This window comes from Hypanus sabinus, chromosome X1 (assembly GCF_030144855.1).
Source record: "Hypanus sabinus isolate sHypSab1 chromosome X1, sHypSab1.hap1, whole genome shotgun sequence".
Classification (NCBI taxonomy): domain Eukaryota; kingdom Metazoa; phylum Chordata; class Chondrichthyes; order Myliobatiformes; family Dasyatidae; genus Hypanus; species Hypanus sabinus.
In genome coordinates, this window is record NC_082738.1 from 8,630,568 (window position 1) to 8,654,631 (window position 24,064).

A 24,064-nucleotide genomic window follows, 5' to 3' on the forward strand; every position below is an offset into this window, starting at 1 on the left:
CTTTGACCTGTTTGGCATGGCTGACCCTACCAAGAGCCAAAGTACTCCTCATCCCAGTTCCTTTATTCTGAAGTTGTGCCCTCAGATCCTAGGCTCTTCTACTGTTGGAAGCATTCTCTCCAGATCCACTCTGTCCAGGCCTTCTCCTCATCTTTCCAAACTCCATCGAGTACAGGCTCAGAAACATCAAAACCTCAAACTGTGCATGATCAGTGTATAATGATGATGAAACAAATAAAGTGCTGTTAATCTAGGCAATATATTTATGCTGTGATGTTGTTTCCTTTTCTAGGCCTGCTGACTGGCTACAGTGCGACTCTTTGGATTGGCCTGAATGATCTGGACATTAATGGTGGCTGGCAGTGGTCAGATGGGTCCCCACTGAAGTACCTCAACTGGGAGAGAGGTAATCAATTCTAAATATTTCAGTAATTCTTTCCTGTCTAAAACATCTTCTTTTCCCCAACCAACTCACCAGGTTATGGACTAGATTTGTGTGTTGTCTCAGATGCTTTCTGGCATTAAAGTAATCCAATTTCTTTCTCAAGATTAGATTACCTTAGAGATGGTCTAAGTCTGCCATGCTGTATTGCTTCCAGTTAAGATGGTGCTGGTGAACTTCAGCGGCTTCTGACTGGTGACCAGTAAAGCAAGGAAAACAACTAAGTATTTTGTTAACCACACTTTTTCTGGTAAATGATCATCGCAAGCAATAGTTTGTAACTTTCCTTTAGACTTAAAGGCAATTCAATGTGACAGAACCGAGGTGAGCTAGCAGGCCTGCCGCTGAGAGTGAGGAAGACCCGAGGTACAATTGTTCTAAGGACCATGCCAAAAAGCCAAATTGAGGTGGTGAGGTCCAGGTAGTTTGACTGAACTTGATGTTTGGACAGAGACTTAAGTGCCTTGCTGAATCAGAAAGATCAGATACAGGCTGAATTGAGGCGTCGAGGTCCAGGCCCCAGAGCGTTCTGATTCAACTAGACTCAATGTATGGACATTTAGGCACGGGCCAGATTGAAAAGCTCAGGGTGTTGGGACCCAAGGAAAAGGATGGGCCAGTTCAGATTGGTGCTCCGCGAGGTTTACTCAGCTCTCTGCTGAACTATGGGAATCTCCTGTGGTTCTTTTTCTCTCTCCACATTGGGTGTTCAACAGTCTTCTTTTATGTATTTGAGTTTTGTGGCTGCCTGTTAGGAGACGAATCTCAAGGTTGTATAACGTATACATACTTTGATAATAAATGTACCTTGAACTTTGAAATACTCAGCAGGTCAGGTGATAGCTGTGGAGAAAGAAATAAGCACTGCAGATGATCAGCAATTCAATAACTTTCAATTTTCAGCACCCACATTTCCCCCCCCTTCTGGTTAACTCATTTTCTCTCAATTCCACTTCCTTCAGGCACCTTTGAGGTATTCACTAATTGTCCTCATCCACTTTCTCTTTTTTCACTCTTTCACAGGCTTTCCTTTCCATTCTTTCTCCCTCTCCCACAATCCCAGTGTTATAAAACTTGTTTTGATTTCTGACTCTTCTTAATTCTGATGAAAGGGCATTGAGTCACAACATTAACCCTAGGAAGGTACTGAATATTTTCAGCAAATATTTGATTTCATATTTGCAACATTAGTGAGGTAAGGGGATTACTCTGTGAGCCAGCGTAGACGCCAATGGACTAAATGGCCTCTTATAATGTCTTAAGGAAATTTCTGGAACGTGGAGACTGCTATAAGGGTCCGTGTTGCAGTTCATCCCCAGCAGCTGTGTAACAGAGGACTCTCTAATCTATGAACTGTTCCCAGGGACACACACTGAGAAGGTCATTAACTTGGTGAAGAAGACCGTTTGGTCTGCCTGAATCTTGTTGGTCTCCCAGCACAGGAGAGATGTCTGTGAGGGAATGCTGCAGAGTGGCACGGTCCAGGCTGCTGAGGGACACACTGAAGCTGAGGCTCTGTGGGGAAGGGCCACGGTCTGGGCTCCTCCCGTTACCTTACATGGAGGGGCAGAGGTGAATGGGGTTCATGTTAGGGGTCTATGGCATAAACTACTTTAATCATGAATAAAGTGTATCTTTGAACATAAGAGTAACTAAGTGATGAAGGACATGCACTAGTTGTGTTGTATTTCCTCTATATATTTGTGAACCCTTTTCACTGGAATCGAGAGGCAGCAGCTGTACTGGCTTTGCCTCTGTGCCACTCCTCACCCCAATAAGGACCTGCACAGCTGCAGCCACACTGTCCGTGCTTTCAGGCACGCCTAGCCTTTGAAATATGTATAAGCAGATCAACTATGAGTTTCATAATGTTTCCAAAGAAATTCTCTGTCACACTTTCTCACTTTATCTTCTCTCACTTTTTCTTTCTGTCTCTGACTGTCCCTTTATTTATCTAATTTCCTTTTGCCCTTATCTCTCCATTTTCCTTTCTCTTCATCCCTTTTTCTACCATTCACTTCCACTTGCCTTCCAGCTCTGGTTTTCTCCTTAGTCTGCCTTCCCTAATATCTTTTTGTTGAAGTTGTGAGCTGAGCCAGTCACAACATCAGTTCAGTCTCACTTTCCAGATGGAACTCATTGGGAAACCACCAAAGGCAGATTTTATTCTTCTCCCCTTGTCAAGTGGTGACCTTTTTATTTGATTAACCTTGTGTAGGTGAGTAGTTGAATGTGGGTGGAGTTGATAGGAATGTGAGAAGAATAGGTTTTTGGGAACATTTGAAGGGTAGGAGGATTGCTCTGTGAGCTGGCATAGACTCTGTGATCTTCCAAAGTCATAAAAGAATGGACGTTCTGGATCAGGGTACATGCATCTACTCTTTCACCTGTCTGGCATGGGTGATCCTACCAAAAGCCAAAGCACACGGCCCTGACTCCAGTCAGCACAGCTCTCCAGGTCTTTGAGGCACACAAGCGTCTAAACCACAACAAAGGTTCAACACTGGGGTTAATGGATTATCCTTAGACAAGGATAAGAAGCACAGCTGTGGTCTTTCTGTTCCAACAACCCAGCTTTGTTCTTGACTTGATGTGGTGTCTTATGTGTAGTGTGCACATTCTTCCTGTGCCCACATGGGGTATCTCCAGGTTTCTAGTTTCCTGAAATGTCCCAATGACATACAACTTGGTACATTAATTCGCCTCTGTGGAATACTCCTTGAGTGGTAGAATTGATGGCAATGTTGGGAGAATAGGTTACAGGGGGAATTAGTGCAGGAATAGGATTGCCCTGTGGCTTAGAGGTGACTCAATTTAAAGTAAAGAAGTCCAAAATTGTCACAATTTCAACAGAAACAATCTCCAGCACAATGCCCTTTGGTTAAAATTAAAATTGGATTATGTGGCACATAAAATTGAGCACTACACTCTCTGGCTGTGAGGTTTGAATCCTCAAATCTGTATATGGTCACAGGGTAAGCTGACCAGAGGCCTGCTCTTGGCATGAACCAAGTCCAGCAATAATTTAACTTCTTCCCTTTCTCCCTCTGGTAGATCAGCCAGTGAACTCATTAGAGGAAAATTGTGGGGTTATCCGGACTGAATCTTCAGGAAGGTGGCAAAACAAAGACTGCGGCATCGCTAGGCCATACGTCTGCAAGAAGAAGCCAAAATTCAATGACCGTGTAACAATAGGTAAGGAATTATCCAGGTGTGCTGGCTCCCTAATTAACACAGAATCCCTGTGCTATGTCAGGGCAGAATAGGCTTAAACTATTGAGTAATGTTTCAGTAGAACAAACTCTCTCTATCCTATCAGTCACTAGCAGCCTGACACTAATCCACCAATCAAGAACAAATCTTTGGTTCCTCTAATGTACCTCCAGCCTTGATCACCAGCGGGACTTCTTACCGTAGATTCCACACACAGTTTGGAAGTACAATGTGCTTGCAGTTTTATTCTTCATTGGCACGGTAGTTTCCCAACTGTGTGTGGAATCTACAGTAAGAAGTCCCACTGGTGATCAAGGCTGGAGGTACATTAGAGGAACCAAAGATTAGGTGAGAAGATGGAGCTGGGGTTGTAGAATGGCCATGATTTCAAAAGAAGGCAGGAAATAATGTGGCCCAGAACTGTAGGGGGTGCCAAGTGTCATATAGAAGCGAGAGATGCCAGATCAGGTCAGAAGAGCAGATCCCCTTTTTGGCTAATAGAGCCATCAAGGAAGCTCCTAATTTTCCAGTGTGTCCCGAACTTAAGCCAGACCTATGGGTTAATTGTGTGGTTGTTTCTGTCCCTGATATGGCAGGAATTTGCAAATTATGGCTCATTATGATTAAAAGCAGATGATTTTAGTGGATCCCTGAGTAAAAATAGGATGCCCTTGAGTAACCCAGCTGGAGGAGTCTCAAGCTGTGTGAGGGCTTGAAGAATCCTCAGTGTATGCCAACTAATGTTAATTATGTTTGCTTCCTCTGTGAGCAACTGCAGTGCTCCCCGAAACTCTGAGATCATCAAGTTGGGAGACGGTTCCTCTTCTTTAAGGTGTCAGATTATAAAGGGTGTGGAGGTTTGGAAGAAGGAAACAACTGATTCAAAAACAAGGAAATGAAGGGCTAAAATGAGAGCTGAGTTGTTTAAGAAGGAAATCAAAAAACTTTACACAAAGAGAAATGGAAACTGTCTCTGAAATGACCTGAGTTTTGAAGTAACTGTCATTGTCAAGACAGTGATTGATTCATTAATCTGGAAAGGAAAAGAAACTGCTGGAGGAACTCAGTGAATCAGGCGGGAAAGGGGTAGTCAACGTTTCAGATCGAGACACTTCATTAAGTCTGAGTGTAGAGGAGAGATAGCCAGAATAAAGAGTTAGAGGGAGGGGTGAGCCAGGGGCTAGCAGAAGCTACATGGTGAGGACGGAGGTAATGGGCAAATGGAGCCAGGTGGGGAAAGGAGAGGAGTAGAGACAGAGGTGTGAAGGTGATTGGCGGAGACATGAGATGTTGTGGGTGCTGGAATTTGAGAAATAAGGAAGGAGGTAAGTGAAACCAGATAAAGGAAGGATGATAAGCAGGTGGAAACAGGATTGAGAAAGTATTTGAAAGGTGAAATTTCCATGAGATGTGGAACAAAAGCAAGCAGATAGATGGAGTTCAGATGCAAATTAAATGTAAATCTGACAGGCGGAATGGGACGAAGGGGTGAATGGCCTCTATATTCTCAGAGTTTGGCTGCAGCCATTGTGAGTGTTGAATTCTGGCAAGATTGTCTTGACTCTGGTTTCCTTTTCTCTTCATTGCAATAGCATATTTGCTTCTAAAAGAACTTAATTGCTGCAAGGCACTGGCACGTCTGGAGGCAATGGAAGAAGCCATATGCAACATTTTGTTTATTTCTCATCACATTCCAAATCCCCTAAATAAGAATAAGAGTCTGAGTTCTACCGACTGCCTCGTCTTGTCAAGGACTTAACCATGTATTTCCCTTCTAGATTCCTGTGCCAATCAGACAACCAAGTGTGAACCCGGCTGGTTGAAATTCCAATGCAATTGTTACCGGCTGAATCGAGAAAACAAGAGCTGGCAGGAATCCCAGAAGAGCTGCATGCGGTCTGAGGGCAGCCTGGTCAGCATCCACCACCTGGCTGAGCTGGAATTCATCCTCACCCAAGTCAAGCAAGGTACAGCCATGATTCTCATGAAAAGCGGGTCCTCCTCTTTGCAGGCAAAAAAAAACCGCACATGCAACCAATGACTTCTGCTTTTCACGGGGTTTTGCTCTGTGCTCAGGACAAGTTATTGTTGAAGTTGGTCACACTGTTTGGAGTAATCTGTCTTTGTGTCTGTTGCTGGATTCCTCTGCCATCAAGTCTCTGTTTAATAGTTTATCCATACACGAACCTGCACTTAAAGCTCCTGATCAGTGAGCCAGATAACCTGTAAGCCTAACTGGTTTCACCGACATTGAGTACTCCATTTATAAAGCCAGATGTCCCCAGTATGGGGTAAGTGGTGGAATCTAGTGGGGAGAGTTGATTGGAATGCAGGGAGAATGGAGGAGAGTTAGTGTGGGTGAGTGTTTGATGTCAGGTGCAGACTGAGTGGGCTTGTAAGGCCCAGTTCTGCACTCTGTTACAGTGAGAGCTCTGCTCTTTAGAAATTGTCACAGAGTTATTTTCTTGATCAGGCAACCATAGATTGAGACAGGTATAGATAGGGTAAATGCAAGCAGGCTTTTTCCACTGAAGTTGGGTGAGACTAGAACTAGAGGTCATAGGTTAAGGGTGAAAAGTTTAAGGGGAAAGTGAGGGGAAACTTCTTCAGTCAGAGGATGGTGAGAGTGTGGAATGAGCTGCCAGTGGAAGTGATGGTTGTGGTTTCAATTTCAGCACTGAAGAGAAATTTGGATAGGTACATGGATGGGAGGAGTATAGAGGGCTGCAGTCTAGATGCAGGTTCATGGGACTAGGCAGATTAATAGTTTGGCACAGACTAGATGGGCCAAATGGCCAGTTTTTGTGCTGTCGTGTTTTATGACTTTATGACTCTAACCCTACCCCAGATGTTCACCTCACCTGGAAAACAATAGATTCAACAGTGCATCTCCTCCTTCAGGACTGCATCTGTCAAGTGTACATCATCTGCTTGGTCATGGATGAGGTTTCAGCACAACCTCAGGACCGAGGCTGCTACCAGCTGTCAGGCTTACCTCCTGTTTCCTGGTCACAGAGTGGGATATCCTTTCAACAATCTCCAAGAGATGGATTCTGGCAGAGAAGTTCCATGTTTCAGTGCAGCTGCAGTTTGATGTCTATTACAGCTCAGAATTAAAGCATTTATGTTTCTCCGTGATCTCATTCTTAAATTCACTCCTAATTATTATGACCTACAACACTTTAAGATTCCTGAGCTCTTCCAATCCTAGTCTCTAATAAATACCCACTTTTTCTCCAATTGGCAGCCATGGTTTCAGCTTCCTGGGTTATAAGGCATCTTGGTTAACTCAGCTGCAGAGGGAGGGAGGAAAAAGGTCAAGGGGGTGATAGTTACAGAAAATGGACCCTTCAGAAGGGTTCTGATGAAGAGACTTCAACAGAAGCATTAATATTTTGGTCTCTGCCCAGTTGCTGCCTGACTTGCTGAGTGTTCCTGAACCTCACTGCACCCTTAGGACAGTACAGCACTGGAACAGGCCTCTCAACCCACGATATCTATGCTCCCATGATGCCAATTGAAACCATAGACCTGTCTGCACATGGTCTATTTCTCCCCATTCCCTCCCTAATCATAGGCCTGTCTAAATGCCTGTTAATCATTTTTTATTGGATCCATTTCCACCACTTCCTCCCGGCAGAGCCTTCCAGACACCCATCACTCTGTGTAAAAAAAATTACCTCATAAATCTCCTTTAAACTTCCCCCTCTCACCTTAAACCTATCACTTCTAGTATTTGACATTTCTATCCTGGGACAAAGATTCTGATTAACTACTCTAAGAATGCCTCTCCTAATGCTTACACACTTCTGTAAAGTCACACCTCAGAAACCAATGCCCCAGAGAAAATAATCCAAATTTATTCAACCTTTCCCTATAGCTGATACTCTCTAATCCTGGCGGAGCTCTTCTGCGCTTCTCCAAAACGGCACACAATACGCCAAGTGTGGACCAGCCTAAGTTTTATATGGCTGTGGCATGAACTCCTGACTTTTATACTCAATGCCCTAACCGATGAAGGCAAGAATGCTGTACACAGTCTCTACCATATTCCTTTAAAAAATTAACACTTTCAACAAATTTTCAGTCATTTTGTCCTAATGTCTCCTTTATAAATAAGTCATCTTTTGCTTAGTAACTTTAAGTGAAGAACCTGACAGAGTTCTGCGCTTGCTGCATGAGGCTAGCTTGCCTTACAGTGCAGGACTACTTACTGTGTTGTTATATGTTGTAACTGTTTTGTACCAAGTACTAACATCTGGTTGGGGCAGGTGTCTATCTGCAATCACCCTGAGGAGCAAATACAGTGGTTACATAGGATGGACAAAATCTATAGCCCGAATAAAAAGCAATGTTTCTGATTCTGGACCTTTTGAAAACCTCTTCACCCAAGTTTGAACAAACTTTTGAAACTACTTGCCCTGCAGTATCATTTGACAAATGTAATAATTATGACGGCCAGCTGTTGTAAAGTTATACGAGTGTAACTACAAATTCTTAAACATCGCTGCCTTTCTAAAGGACGGAATACAGGGAACAACAGGTGGTAGCTTGTCAGTAAGCCTTCTTGAAGCTCTTCAGCCTCTCAGTCCCACCTTCCTTTCTCACCGTTGTTTTCACCATGGCAGCTGTCACCCTAAACTCTCCTTTCTCAGTTCCTTTGAGCTACTGATGCACTTAATCTAGAATGAAACTAGAAAGCCACAGATGCTGGAAATGAGAAATACAAACAGAAAATTCTGGATGTACTCAGCAGGTCAGACAGCATCTGTGGAAAGAGAAAAGGAGTTTCTGCTCCTGGTGAAAGGCCCTTCATCAGAATCCTGTTATGTGTCTGTGCTCTGTGCAGTTTTGACATATCTGTGGGCTTAGGTGAGCTGGTGTTAACATCTTTCCTCAGCTCCCTAAACCTCTCTTTCTTGCTGCAGATGTTGAGAAGTTGTGGATTGGTCTCAACGACATCAAACACCAGATGAACTTCGAATGGTCAGATGGAAGTCCTGTTCAGTTTACCTACTGGCATCCCTTTGAGCCGAACAACACTGCAGACAGCCAAGAGGACTGCGTCATTCTCTGGGGCTCGGTAAGGGATGGTCACACCATCAGGAGAGCTAAAAGTGCCGGAACAGAACTAAGAATGTTTTTGGAGTTTGTTTCACCTCTGAATAGTTAATGAGCATATTTAGAAGCCTTTGCCTCCTCTACTGTGAGTTGGTGTCTGTACAATGCCGTGTAATCCGTTTCAGCAAAGAACAGTGGCCAAGCCAGGCAACTGGGATCAATGTCTCCAATCTTAGTAGAAAGTAAAATGATGCTCATCGGTTTTGAAGACGTTGAATAAAGTAGGTGGGCAGAAACTGCTTATTGTAACAGAAGAGTTGGTAACCTGAGGGCACATATTGAAGATATCAGGAAAATCACTAGGGGGAGAAGCACAGTATAGAGAGCATTTTGTCACTTGGGTAGCTCTGCCTGAGAGGATGATGAAAGTAAACCCAGTAGCATCTTGAAAATGAAGATTTTTTATCATAATAGGGAATGTGTAGGAAGAGTTAGACTATTTGGACAGCTCTTTCAAAGTGCTGGTGATTCCTTGGCTTCCTTCTATGATTCTGGTGACTGATGGATCTAAGGAAGCGGATAGCTTGGGAACTAGACCCTAATTTGCAGGAGATGCAGCAATGGAGAAGGCAAGGCAGAGGGGAAGCAATACTGACAACTGGTGAGTTTATGAAGCAAGCTTCAGTTTATACTCAACACCAGAGCACCACCACCATTATTCAGGTTAATCAAGGGGAAACATTCCGTGCACTTCAGCCTCAATGTTTGGTTTCAATACTCTTCTGGGTATAATGCATTAAGAAGGATTTCCTTGCTCAGGACACACTTTTTGGATAAAATGAAGTGTAGGAGATTCCTTTCCCAAAGATAGTGAATCATAGAGGTTACTCTCTTCAGGCTTAACGAAGCACAGAGTTTGCCTATCTTGAGCTCCAATTGCAAGCCATTTTAATTCTCACACAAAACTGTCTATCCTCAACTGCCAAAGTGAGGCCAAATACAAACTAGAGAAACAGCACCTTATAGTCTACAATCTAGCGATATGAACAATAAATTCTCCAATTTCAGGAAACCTGTACCCCTTCTGACATGACCAGGTGCTCTCAAACCTCACCCCCAAATCCCACCTATCTCTATCTCCCACTTTCATAGTATGATGCATTATACAGGAAGCTTTTTCTGGATTTATTGCAACATGGGAAATCTCCTTTCTTGGTAATATGTTATTTAAAGGATTCACTTTCTGGATAATGCAATACATGAAATAGCCTTTCTGGATATAATGCAGGATAGGAAAAGCCCTTAACAGATATGACATTGGGCACTGAGACCCCTTCTGGGTTTGGTGTAGAATAAAGTATCCTCTCTGGATATGACAAGAAAATTTTTAAATGATCCCTTGGGATCAAAGAAATCTTGCTTCTACATCAGATCTGTGAATTCTGAGGTGACTGATTAGGATAGCGTGAATTCTTACTTACTTGTATTTATGGGTTGAGTTGAGATCTTGATCTTCAAATTTTTTTTTAAATTTCAGACAGCCAAAGGCATTTAATCCTAGTTAATTTATTCACAGATTTTTGTTAATCTGACACTCTATTAAGCGGGCATTTGAGTTGTGCATCTCTGCGTGACCCCCTGTGCTGTTGCTCCACTACATTGTACATTTACCTTGGTAAACACTGCACCTTCTATCTGTTTTCGGAACCAGGAAGGTTGCTGGAAAGACGGTCCCTGCAACAGCATGTTGCCAGCCATCTGCAAGAAACCTGGCTATTTTTCCACAGAGGAAGAGATGGAGGACAGCCTCGGCTGTTCAAAGGTCAGTTTACTGGCACTATACCTAAAATCAAAATGTAATTAGTGGTGCTAAAGTCTAATGGTACTAGAGTCCAAAATGGAAATGTAATTAGTGTTACTCCACAGAGCATTGATTCGATCGAGCTCTTGTGCACCTTCAGTATATGCACCCATGCCATCTGTGCATTGGTGTGGCATGATCCCCTACTGGCCTAGCACTCCCTTCAGCAATAAAGCAGTGATTTCCTTGGCACAGGGCAGAGTGTGAATGCTCGAGCTGAGTGTTGTGGTGCCCCCTGGAGAACACGGTGACTGCAGGATTTTACTGGCAGTTGGGCTTTTTTCACCCAGAGCAATCTTGGGGGTGGGCCAGCGGTCCTGATAAACAGGGAGAGGGAGACTCAGCAGCTTCTGTCAGAGCCAGTTGGAGATGTGGGTGGACATAGAACTTGAGATTTCAGTCACACCCCCCATGCCCACTGCCAACCGGCCTGACCCCCACAGCTCATCATCATTCGCCCCACAGACTGCCACTACACACTGAGAATCATGGCTGGATTCTCGCCAGCTTCCCTGCGCTGCAGCCCTGTCAGTAAGACGTATTTCTGTGTATCTGATATTATACTGAGCCCTTAAAGTATTGATTCCAGTAACATACTTGTTTCTAGAAAGCTATTCCTGAACACTAAGCAAGGTTCCAATATAGCACTGAAGCTGGAAATTTAAACATAAGCCATGTCGGAAGTACTCAACAGCTCAAGCACCATCTGCGTTGAAACAAGAGTTTTGCTTCATGTGTGTTGGCAGCTGGTTTTTTTGATCTGAGGTTCCTCAGAATTCAAGAATGAGACATAAAAGTTGTTGCTCGTGATTGTTTATTAAGTGCTAAGAAAAGAAAGGGATTGGGAAAAGAGAATAGCGAGTACAGAGCCTAGTAGTGAGAGCAAGTGATGGTGGGAAAGGAGCAATGGAAAGAGGGAGGTGCACAAGAGATCTCAGTGGTCGGGAGAGCAGTGGTCTTACCACTGAGATTCATGGATGGTTGTCCTAACTTTGTCTGAGAATCATTGAGAGGACAATGGAGAATTCCTTTCAGCCCTTTGGGCTTGCTCTACCATTTCGTACATTTATAGCTCAATACCATAATTCCTGCACGCTTACCTTTTTGATGACTTTGTGTCAAAACTCTATTAAAAATCTACCTTCTTAAACCTATTCACTAAGGTTAGCCCCCATAGTCCTTTTTAGTGGCAAATTCCACAGGTTCACCATCTTCCTAGTTGAACTTTTTTCTCCCTTATCTCAGACCTAAATATCTTACCAACACTGCTATCACTACCTGTAGACCACCTGCACCCCAGCTGGGGAAGCATCCTGCTCGCATCCCCTTTATCAAACCCTTCAGAATTGTGATTCTCTCTGGTTCTTTTAAGCTCTAATGAATTCCAGCTAGCTGACCCAATCTCTCATTTGCCAATGCTGGTATCCCAGGAATTAGTCTGGAAACAATTGCTGTGCTCTGTCATTGGCAAGTATAGCCTGGCTTTGGTAAGGACATCAACATTGCACGAAGATTCTGCATACAGTACCTTGAAAAAGTATTCAGCCCCCACATCTAATTTCACATTTTACTGTCTCATTTTCTACATTTAAAATGTATTGAAGAATGATTTTTTGAGCTAATCTACAAAACGTTATTCATCATGTCAAATCAAAAGAAAAATTCCAAAACCTGTCAGCAACTTATTAAAAATTAAAAACCAAAATTGAGAGGCTGAAAAAGTATTCATCCCCTTCGTAACTACTATGCTAACTTTCCTCAGGTGCAATACTGTATAATACCTTATCAACTTATACAATTTGTTGATGTAGAAAATTGGAGAATCACCTGTTTTCAATGAATTCATAAGAATAAATACCCCCTCTCTCTGTAAGGTCCAAAAGTACAGTAGATTTTCAACAGACCAAACTAAAATGAAGGCAAAAGAGTATTCAAGATAAGTTAGAGAAATTATAATAGAGAAGCACAAGTCAACACACAAACCTCCAAGCCAACAACCAGAAGTTGTTTAAAAGCAGCCCAAAGAGTCACTTTGTCTCTCACTTCTCCTTAAGGGGATGCTTTTGCCTCTACATGCCATCTGGCCTAAAGTCGGGACTTGTGAGAATGAGGGGTGAGCTATAAGGGATCAGCCTTTTGACACTGTGGTATCAAAGAGCCCACCCACCCTGGACATTCTCTTCTCCCCTCTCCCATTAGGCAGAAGGTACAAAACCCTGAAAGCACAGGCTCAAGGACAGCTTCTGCCCAACTTGTTATAAGTCTATTGAATGGTTTCCAAGTATGATGACGTGGACTTTTGATCTTACAATCTACCTGATTATGATCTTGCACCTTATTTTTTGCCTGCAATGCACTCTCTCTAGCTTTTACACTTTATTCTACGTTGTTTTTGTTTTACCTTGTTCTCACGCACTGTGTACTGATCTGATCTATATGTAAGATAAGCTTTTCACTGTATCTTGGTATATGTAACAATAATAAACCAATTTCAGTTCCAGATGCAGAATTTCATTGACGGGGCAATGCAAAATTCAAAACCTTTGGCCTTTTCTTTCTCTCTGTTTATGATTGCTCGAACAACTTCCAAGCCCATTGCTTTTTTCCATTCGAGTGCCCAGTTTTACAAATGAGAGCTGCTGAAAGACCCAAAGTCTTAATAAATTACGTAATTCAAAGTCTAAATATAATATTCTTTGATTCAAGCAAGCCGGAAATGACAATAGTACCTTTCTTATAGAGGTGTGAAGAAACCTCCTATATTGTAATTCTCTACTGCAGAGAGATTAACACATCCAAGAGTTAACAATCTAAGTGGAGTTAGTTTTGGCAAGGTCTGTGAAATTCTTAATGAATGTGTTTCACAGATGTGGGTTTGCAATGCCATTCCATTCCATTTTTCCTTGTGACACAAGAAGCCATTTCAGTTCATTGAGGCACACAGAGCAAATGCATATCCCACTAATTTTCCCTGTACCCAATTCTTTCAACATTCCTATCAGTTCTCTTCTGCGGACTCACTTTCAACTCATGTTCTCAGAATTATTGATTAATTATTTGATTTTCTTGTATTTGCACAATTTGTCTTCTTTCACACATTGGTTGTCAGTCAGTGTAGTTTTTCATTCTATTTTATTTCTATCTTTTAATGAGAATGCCTGCAAGATGAATTTATGTACTTTAATAATAAGTGTACTCTGAACTTTGAATTCTTGCCAGATTCCACCACTCACCAGCATATTGAGGCAATTTTCAGTGATCAATCAACCTACAAACCTTCTGCTCAACTATGTCAATAAATTTTGTATGTCTTTAGTACAACCTCCCAAAGCACTCAAAGTTATATAACTGACAAGAATCTGACCTGGAGCCACATAAAAGTTGGATAATCAAAGGATCAAGTAATTGGACAGAGGTTGGAATCATGAGAGTTGAGAGCCTCGAGGCATCAACACTTGCTGCCTTCTCTTCAAAATCTCTGAGGCAATATATGGCATGGGTCAGAATGTACACAGAAAATGTGAGTGGCTCTGGGGCAGAGTGCATGTGAAAGTCCCATGGTAAAGTGCACAAAGAGGTGTAGGCTTTAGAAACAGCAAACACAAACTATGTGCTTACAAATCATTATCTGTTTGTAACCTAATGTGGCCATGGAGCACTGCCTGCTTCCCCAGTCTCATATTGCAGACCTCTGCATTGGTGAACATTCACCTTGTTATCAGGACCTGATAACGGAGGTCCTCTGCAGCCAAGGAAAATGAGTGATAAAGCTCCTCTGTGCCTTTGCCCCTCTATCTCTGAGATCTCCTCCAGCCCTACAACCACCTATGTGTTCATTTCTGGCCTCCTCTTCCTCTCCTGACTACGTTCATACCCTCACTGACTGCTTGCCTACAGTTTCTAGATATTCCCTCTTTAAACCTCTCTACCCTTCTCTCCATTTTCAAGCCATCCCTTAAAACCCATTACCTTTGGTGATGCGGTATCCCCTAATGTGGCTAGTTGTCAGACTCATTTTGTCAACTCTTGTGTTAGGAGATAAAACCACACTGGAAGTGTCATATCAACACAGCTTCTTGTTGTAAACTTCTGAAAAGTCATTCAGACTGGGAATAGAGGAATAAGAGAATAGAGCTATCTTGATTGGCTCACAAATGCATCCACGTTATTCCACTTGTATTATAACAGTGACTACACTGTGAACTAGGATGGCTAGAGATTGTAAAAGAGTGAAAATCCAGTCCTTTTATTCTGGTTATTTCCTCAATAGCTTGTGAAAGTATGTTCTGGTTTAATGCTCCCTAATTCTTCCTCACTGAGAAACAAATTGGCTTTCCATTCTCACTGTTGAACCCAACCCCCATATCCTAAGAGATACAATTGTCTGTTTTAAGTTGCTCTTATAACATTTGAGAGGATTTTCAATCCCCAAGTGTAAAATGGCATACTTGTAAGTGAAATTATTTCACTCGACAGTATCCTTTATGAAACCAATCCTTATCTGTATTGGGTTGAAATACATTAATCAAGTGTTCAGGCTCCCTGTAGGCTGTAATCCTTACAGACTGTGTTTTCTCACTGAATTTCCTTTGTTTCTTTCCGTGCTCACTCTGGACCAGTGATGACCTATTGAACTCATTTGAGTTCTAACTTGAAGAAACCCTACGAGCTTGTGGTATTACAGGAAAGATGAAACAGTGGCTGATTGGCAGGAGGCAAAGAGTGAGAATGAAGGGAGACTTTTCAGATTGGCTGCCGGTGACTAGTGGGGTTCCACAGGGGTCTTTGTTGGGACTGATTCTTTTTGCATTATATGTCAATGATTTGGATGAAGGAATTGATGGCTTTGTTGAAAGGTTTGCAGACGATATGAAGATAGGTGGAGGGGCAGGTAGTTTTGAGGAAGTAGAGAGGCTACGGAAGGACTTAGATTTGGAGAATGGGCAAAGAAATGGCAGATGGAATGTAGTATCGGGAAGTGTATGGTCATGCGCTTTGGTAGAAGAAATGAAAGGGTTGACTATTTTCTAAATGCAGAGAAAATACGGAAGTACTGAGGTGCAAAGGGACTTGGGAGTCTTTGTGCAGAATTCCCTCTAAGATTAATTTGCAGGTTGAGTCTGTGGTGAGGAAGGCAAATTTGATGTTGGCATACATTTCAAGAGGACTAGAGTACATGTAAGAGCAAGAATGTAATGTTGAGACTTTATAAGACACTGGTGAGGCCTCACTTGGAGTATTGTGAGCAGTTTAGGGCCCCTTAGAAAGGAAGTGCTGAAACTAGAGAGGGTTCAAAGGAAGTTCACAAAAATGATTCCAGGATTGAATGGCTTGTCATTTGAAGAGCATTTCATGACTTTGGGCCTGTATTCACTAGAATTCAGAAGAATGAGATGTGACCTCATTAAAACATCAAATGGTGAAAAGCGTTGATAGAGTGGATGTGGAGAGGATGCTTCCTATCATGGGAGAGTCTAAGACCAGAGGACACAGCCCCTGAATAGAGGGGTGTCCTTTTAGAACAGAGATGAGGAGGAATTTCTTTAGCCAGAAAGTGGTGAATCTGTGGAATTCTTTGCCAGAAACAGCTGTGAAGGCCAAATATTTATGTACCTTTAAGGCAGAGGTTGATAGATTCGTGATTGGTCAGGGCATGAAGGGATACAGGAAGGAGGCAGGAGATTGCGGCTGGGAGTAAAATCAATCAGCCTTGATGAAATGGAGAACAGAGTTGATGGGCCAAATGGCCCAATTCTGCTCCTATATCTTCTGGTTTTATGAATGTTACTTTATTAAAAGGAAGTGTAACATGTTGTAGGGTTTCACTGCTGTGTAACATTGCTTGAGCTTACCATGCTGTGGGAAGAATGCATGGAGGAGGTGTATGAATGAAAAAGAGCCAAGTATGAAGATCTGAAGACTGGTTGGGTCGCCTGGGCGAGGATGTATGATGTTGAAAGACCCAAAACACCTGACGACCCCAGGCAACATCACTGATGATGTGCCCTAGCTTAGCATCATACGACGTTTCTTTAAGAACACTGATAATGTAATGGTTTCTCTGTAACAGCAATGTTTGGGTTATGACTAGAGAGAATGGGGTTAGGAATGCTGTTGTTCTTTCTTGTGAGCTAGAAGAGAGATTTTTCGCTGTCTTTTGGCCGGGCAGAGATGAGGAGAGAAGATGTGAATGGAGAGAGCTGGTAGACCGCCGGACCGGGTGGACTTGGAGTGAGGGTCCAAAGGGCAGCAACGATCGGAGGTTGATGGTGGATGAATTGCCATATTTGTGAGCTCCAACATTGCGCAAAAGACTGTTTAATAAGATTGGGCCTTTTTTTTCTTTTTTCGTTACTTTACTAACCATATAGTCAAAGTAAGAATTATAAAGGTTAATCGCTTAATCACATATTGTGTACTGTTTGTTATTTTGTGGTACTGATTTGTAACAGGAGACACATCGCACAGCATCCACCCAAACGAGATTTCTTAGGTTTGGCCAGGCCAGGGGCTATCACCCCCTATACTAAGCCGCTAGCCGAAGCGAGAGTTACAGAAGATTTTTGTTTGACCTGGAAACCAGTCTTTGGGAATGTTATTTAGTCTAGTGTCCCAGAATTCTGTAGCCTGACCTGGCTTTGCCTTAAATGACCTATTGTCAATGCAGTGATGCTCCACGTCAGCCTCTTGGACCTACTTCCCGTCTTTTGTTAAATGCAAGTGAGTTTTTTCCACTGAGGTTGGGTGGGACTGCAACCAGAGGTCATGGCTTAAAGGTGAAAGGTGAGAAGTTTAAGGGGAACATGCGGGGAAACTTCATTCAGAGGGCTATGAGAGTGTGGAACGAGCTACCAGCACAAGTGGTGCACGCGAGCTTGATTTCAACGTTTAAGATAAGTTTGGATGGGTACATAGATGGTAGAGGTAAGGAGGGCTATGGTCCCGATGCAGGTTGATGGGAGTAGGCAGTTTAAATGGTTTCAGAATGGACTAGATTGGCCCAAGGGCCTGTCTCTGAGCTGTATTTTTTAATGACTCTATGACTCTAGTTTAGCAGAACAATTAATTACAGTGGCATTCATTGAAAGCCCTTGTATTAGTGTAATAGTGTTACCTGCCTTGGGAGATGAGAGGATATTGTAATGCAGAACAAGCTTGAGTCACCCTGCACATATTGAGCCTTTACCAACCTTCACTGTGCCCCTTCCTACTGACTGGTGCCTGCCTTCTGAGGCTGAGGGGACAAACTCACCACTCCAAGTGTGTTACTGAGACTTCTTTCATATTTTGCTGTGATGATGAGAGCAATGGTTTGGAGGCAGAATGGTTTTGAGTAAAAGAAAACTTGGGGGTTGGAAAAAGTTTCTGTTTCTAGGTGAATTCCACTGATAGCTGGGTGCTGATTGGTTCAGTCAAATATGGAAGTATACATGAGAAAATCTAAAATTAAGGCAGAAAAAGTTTGTGGAATCTTTCCAGGTAATATTGGAGTTGAGGAACTAGTAATCACTGACACATAAATGATCCCCTGTTTGGGATTGGATTGTGTTCCTGGAGAGATTGCATTGAGACAGACAAGTTAGGAGGTAAACAGTGGCAAGGTACACTGTACAGTACAGGCGACCCAGGTTCCCACCGCTGCCTGTAAAGAATTTGTACACTCCCCTCTTAACCGTGCGGGTTTCCTCCAGGTGCTCTGGTTTCCTCCCCCAGTCCAAACTTTAAAGAGTCGGCCCACGATCTCCTCTTGTGCCAAGATGAGGCCACCCTCGGGGTGGAGGAGCAACACCTTATATTCTGCCTGGGTAGCCTCCAACCTGATGGCATGAATATTGATTTTCCTTTCGATTTATATATTAAAAAAATCCTTCCCCCCTCCCCCCTTCTATTCCCCACTCTGGCCTCTTACATCTTCTCACCTGCCTATCACCTCCCCCAGGGTACCCTCCTCCTTCCCTTTCTCCTATGATCCACTCTCCTCTCCTATCAGATTCCTTCCTCTCCAGCCCTTGACCTTTTCCATTCACCTGGCTTCACCTATCACCTTCTAGCTAGCCTCCTTCCCCTCCCCCCACCTTTTTCTTCTGGTGTCTTCCCGCTTCCTTTCCAGTCCTGATGAAGAATCTCAGCCCGAAATGTCAACTGTTTGTTCCCCTCCATAGATGCTGCCCGACCAGCCGAGTTCCTCTAGCATTTTGTCTGTCTTGCTGTGAATAAAGATGCTATTTGGTTTTATCAGGGGACAGGGTGCACTTTAATTTAGAGGTTTCCCAAAATCTTCCCCTAACAGAGCCTCTTCAAACTTATTAGATTAAAAGCCTCGGTGAGCAGGAATAAGGTACTTCACTCACACCAATGGTAATGACGTTGTGAAGTTGGCAGTGAAGGGAAGTGAAGACAAAGGCAGAAAAGGAGACGGTCAAGTCTGACTCAAGCTGGATGTTTTAATTGTTGGAAAGATTCCGCTGTACCATTTGTGGATACTCTGTGAAGGATTGTACAGAGGCAGCAGAATAAGAATGGGCTAAGAAACAGGAGAACAGTAACCGGTACCACAACACGCCAAGGCTTTAGATGACACCACCCCCCAAAACATTAAATAAATCCAAGCATGAAATGAAGTGTACCTTATTAGCAGCATATACAGCTCACTTTATCGTAGAGCAAACAGTTGTAAAGTAACACTCTCCCTCTGTGTTTAATTCTTATCGTTCATGGTGAGTGAGTTTGGTTGACATTTAGCTGTCAATTTGATAAGCTGGAGATAGTGAAAAGTGTATTTAATAAATTACAGAGGAAGCACCTGTAAAGTAGCAACCAAAGCCATTTTTCCAGTCAAGTTGATAACACCTGATTGACCAGGTAGGGAAACTGCAGAAAGCATTATTACTGATCCTTCCTGTCCAGCTGGTTCACATGAATTAACCTGGGGCACCACAGCAGCATAGTAGTTAGTGTGACGCTATTACAGCTTGGGGCATTGGAGTTCAGCAGTCAGTCAATAGACAATAGGTGCAGGAGTAGGCCATTCTGCCCTTCGAGCCAGCACCGCCATTCAATGTGATCATGGCTGATCATCCACAATCAGTACCCCGTTCCTACCTTCTCCCCATATCCCTTGACTCCGCTATCTTTAAGAGCTCTATCTAACTCTTTCTTGAGTTAGAGAAATGGCCTCCACTGCCTTCTGAGGCAGAGCATTCCACAGATCCACAACTCTCTGGGTGAAAAAGTTTTTCCTCAACTCCGTTCTAAATGGCCTACCCCTTATTCTTAAACTGTGGCCTCTGGTTCTGTACTCCCCCAATATCGGTAACATGTTTCCTGCCTCTAGCGTGTCCAATCTCTTAATAATCTTATATGCTTCAATCAGATCCCCTCTCATCCTTCTAAATTCCAGTGTATACAAGCCCAGTCGCTCCAATCTTTCAATATATGACAGTCCGGCCATCCAGGGAATTAACCTCATGAACCTACGCTGCACTTCCTCAATAGCAAGAATGTCATGGCATCCTACCTGTGACCATGTGGGTTTCCTCCAGGTGCTCCGGTTTCCACCCACGGTCCAAAGACGTTCCAGTTAGTAGGTTCATTGGTCATTGTGAATTGTCCCATGATTGAGGTAGGGTTAATCAGGTTTGTCAGGGGGTTGCTGGGCAGCACAGCTCAAAGAGTCAGAAAGGTCTATTCCATGCTTTATCTCTAAATAAAACAAACTAAATGACTAATTAACAGAGTATTGTGTTTCTGTCAGACCTACCACAGGCGTTTTTAGTGAGTGTTTAATTGGTTGTAGATAGCGTCAAGATTCTGGTTGAGCACTAAGGTAGCGGGTTTTTTAACTACTCAAAAACAGCAGGAGTTGAACAAAGTGAGTCACTTTCCTTCCTGTCTGTTAAACTCCATGCACTTTTGAAAATGAGTGTGGTTAGCCCCACGAGAGCTCCTGCTGCTAGTAAAGGACCTAATAAACTTGAACTTTAGCCAAAGAGTGGAGTAGCTGTAACATTGTCAAAGTGCATTTATTATCAAAGTATATATACAAAATACAACTCTTGAGATTCATCTTCCCCACAGACAGCCACAAAACAAAGAAACACCATAGAACCTGTTCAAAGAAGACATCAAACACTCAAGGTGCAGAAAAGAACAAATCGTGCAAAGGGCAGAAAGCGAGCAAACAATATATAGGGTATCGAACGTCAAAGCAATAATATTCAGTTCAGCTAGCTAGTGGAGGCCACAGGGTCAATTCTTCGCCGAAGTGTCCCAGTCTGCATCGATCACCCCAATTAAGCTGCTCAAAAACAGCAACAAAAAGAGTAACCAGAATGTAGAAGCACGTGCACCGTCAGCATCAATGTCAGAGACTCTCCAGTTTGTGTGCCTCGCCATAGTTGATGGGAGGTGCGAAATGACCTCCTGCATTGAGATGATTGCGCTGCAGATTTCCTTGTGTCTTCAATAATGGGGTTCTGTCAGAAATACAGAGATTTGATCCACGTCAGGGTTTGGGAAGCTTGATGTTTGTACATTGCTGTCAGGCTCGTGATGTAGATTAGGAAAATGACTTTCGGGTTGACATGGAATCTACTTCATTGAGCTGAAGTCTTAGGGTTTGCCTTTTGATTCATGCAAACACTGTTGATGACTTCCTCCATCAGAAGATTGCCAGGCAGCTAGTAGCGCTCAACCATTTTGTTTACTCATTTCCAAGATACTTTTCCAATGTTCTTTTAGCTCATAGGCACATGAAGCCTTCTCACAGACACTGTCAAGTGAAGGAGGTTCCTGATTTCCAACAAGGACGCTGCCAGAGATCCTTCTTCTGAACCACCCATTGCATAATGCAGCTGAGTGGGATTTGAAGAAGTCTACTCTATTCATATCAGGCAGGTTTCATTTGTAAGATGTGCAAGGAATCTACACAGTGTCTGAGTTACAAGAACTACCTCGATTGCTACAACCATCAGCCGTTTAGTTCTGGTGTCATTTCTTCATTATGGATTCTTAATGAATATACTCAAGACCGCAGTTGACAGGTTTTTCTAGATTAGGGGCTGGGGCAGGAAAGTTGATACGGAAATACAGTCTATGGCCTTAGAGATTCATGGATGTAGCTCTCTTCTTGCCCTCTTGTTTTCAAGTCTTTCCTAACATGTACTTTCCCTCCTCACCAGAACTGGAGATTACATGGCTCTTCATGCTATTTTGTGGGTGAGGAATTGGTGACCTTTGACGAAGCCTTGAAGAAATGCACAGATCAAGGGTCAACTCTGGTGACCATCCTCAACAGGTAGTTGAAGTTTCACACAACGGTCAGTGTCAACCTAGGGAGGGGGTGCCTGGGCATCATTGAGAAATTGTCTTGAGGAGTATGGACACGAGCATAGAAACCTCCCATTCACTCTGTCCTCTCCTCTGCAGCCCACAGTGATACTGAGCAGGGTTGTGTTGGCTGCTCACCTACACTGTCCTGTGTTCAGATGTGGAGGAATGATCTTGGTGCACCCTCTTTCTGGTGGGGTGAAGCAGCATAGTGCAAGGTCTCTGTCCATTAACACCCTGCCGACAGGTGGAGTTGGTAGGGGTATGTTGGGGATGGTTGCAAAGCTTAGAAGGGTTTTTTTGGGGAAATTAAAAATTATGAAAACTGATGTAGTCTTTTTTAATGATGAGATAAAATTAATAAAAAATACATTGAAATACTGGACCCAGGGTAGAGATTTTTGATTGGAGAAAGGCTAACTTTGAGGAGATGTGAAAGGATTTAGAAGGAGTGGATTGGGACAATTTGTTTTATGGGAAGGATGTAATAGCGAAATGGAGGTCATTTAAAGGTGAAATTTTGAGGGTACAGAATCCTTATGTTCCTGTTAGGTTGAAAGGAAAGGTTAAAAGTTTGAGAGAACCATGGTTTTCAAAGGATATTAAAAACTTGGTTTGGAAAAAGAGAGATATCTACAATAAATATAGGCAGCATGGAGTAAATGAGGTGCTCGAGGAATATAAAGAATGTAAAAAGAATCTTAAGAAAGAAATTAGAAAAACTAAAAGAAGATAGGAGGTTGCTTTGGCAAGTAAGGTGAAAATAAATCCGAAGGGTTTCTACAGTTATATTAATAGCAAAAGGATAGTGAGGGATAAAATTGGTCCCTTAGAGAATCAGAGTGGACAGCTATGTGTGGAGCCAAAAGAGATGGGGGAGATTTTGAACAATTTCTTTTCTTCGATATTCACTAAGGAGAAGGATAATGAATTGTGTAAGGTAAGGGAAACAAGTAGGGTAGTTATGGAAAATATGATGATTAAAGAAGAGGAAGTACTGACGCTTTTAAAGAATATAAAAGTGGGTAAATCCCCGGATCCTGACAGGATATTCCCTAGGACCTTGAGGCAAGTTAGTGTAGAAATAGCAGGGGCTCTGACAGAAATATTCCAAATGTCATTAGAAACAGGGATGGTGTCAGAGGATTGGCGTATTGCTCATGTGGTTCCATTATTTAAAAAAGGTTCTAAGAGTAAACCTAGCAATTATAGGCCTGTAAGTTTGATGTCAGTGGCAGGTAAATTAATGGAAAGTACTCTTAAAGATGGTATATATAATTATCTGGATAGACAGGGCCTGATTAGGAACAGTCAACATGGATTTGTGCGTGGAAGGTCATGTTTAACAAATTTTATTGAATTTTTTGAAGAGGTTACTAGGAAAGTTGACGAGGGTAAAGCAGTGGATGTTGTCTATATGGACTTCAGTAAGGCCTTTGACAAGGTTCCACACGGAAGGTTAGTTAGGAAGGTTCAATCGTTAGGTATTAATATTGAAGTAGTAAAATGGATTCAAAAGTGGCTGGATACGAGATGCCAGAGAGTAGTGGTGGATAACTGTTTGTCAGGTTGGAGGCCGGTGACTAGTGGTGTGCCTCAGGGATTTGTACTGAGTCCAATGTTGTTTGTCATATACATTAATGATCTTGATGATGGGGTGGTAAATTGGATTAATAAGTATGCAGGTGATACTAAGGTAGGTGGCATTGTGGATAATGAAGTAGGTTTTCAAAGTTTGTAGAGAGATTTAGGCCAGTTAGAAGAGTGGGCTAAAAGATGGCAGATGGAGTTTAATGCTGATAAGTGTGAAGTGCTACATTTTGGTAGGACTAATCCAAATAGAACATACATGGTAACTGGTAGGGCATTGAGGAATGCGGTAGAACAGAGTGATCTAGGAATAATGGTGCATAGTTCCCTGAAGGTGGAATCTCATGTGGGTAGGGTGGTGAAGAAAGCTTTTGGTATGCTGGCCTTTATAAATCAGAGCATTGAGTATAGAAGTTGGGACGTAATGTTAAAATTGTACAAGGCATTGGTGAGGCTAAATTTGGAGTATTGTGTACAGTTCTGGTCACCGAATTATAGGAAAGATGTCAACAAAATAGAGAGAGTACAGAGGAGATTTACTAGAATGTTACCTGGGTTTCAGCACCTAA

At 42.7% G+C, this 24,064-nt stretch overlaps 1 protein-coding gene across 4 annotated transcripts in view; it reads left to right on the forward strand.

Moving 5' to 3' along the window:
* mrc2 (mannose receptor, C type 2) overlaps positions 1–24,064 on the forward strand; it is a 230,419-nt gene that overhangs the window by 86,063 nt on the left and 120,292 nt on the right. For all 4 annotated transcript variants that reach the window (XM_059955742.1, XM_059955739.1, XM_059955740.1 and 1 more), the window contains exons 5-10: positions 293–406; positions 3,497–3,637; positions 5,434–5,622; positions 8,584–8,738; positions 10,428–10,538; positions 21,758–21,873. In XM_059955742.1, the coding sequence (XP_059811725.1) occupies positions 293–406; positions 3,497–3,637; positions 5,434–5,622; positions 8,584–8,738; positions 10,428–10,538; positions 21,758–21,873 (826 nt within the window). The remainder of the gene's footprint in view (positions 1–292; positions 407–3,496; positions 3,638–5,433; positions 5,623–8,583; positions 8,739–10,427; positions 10,539–21,757; positions 21,874–24,064) is intronic.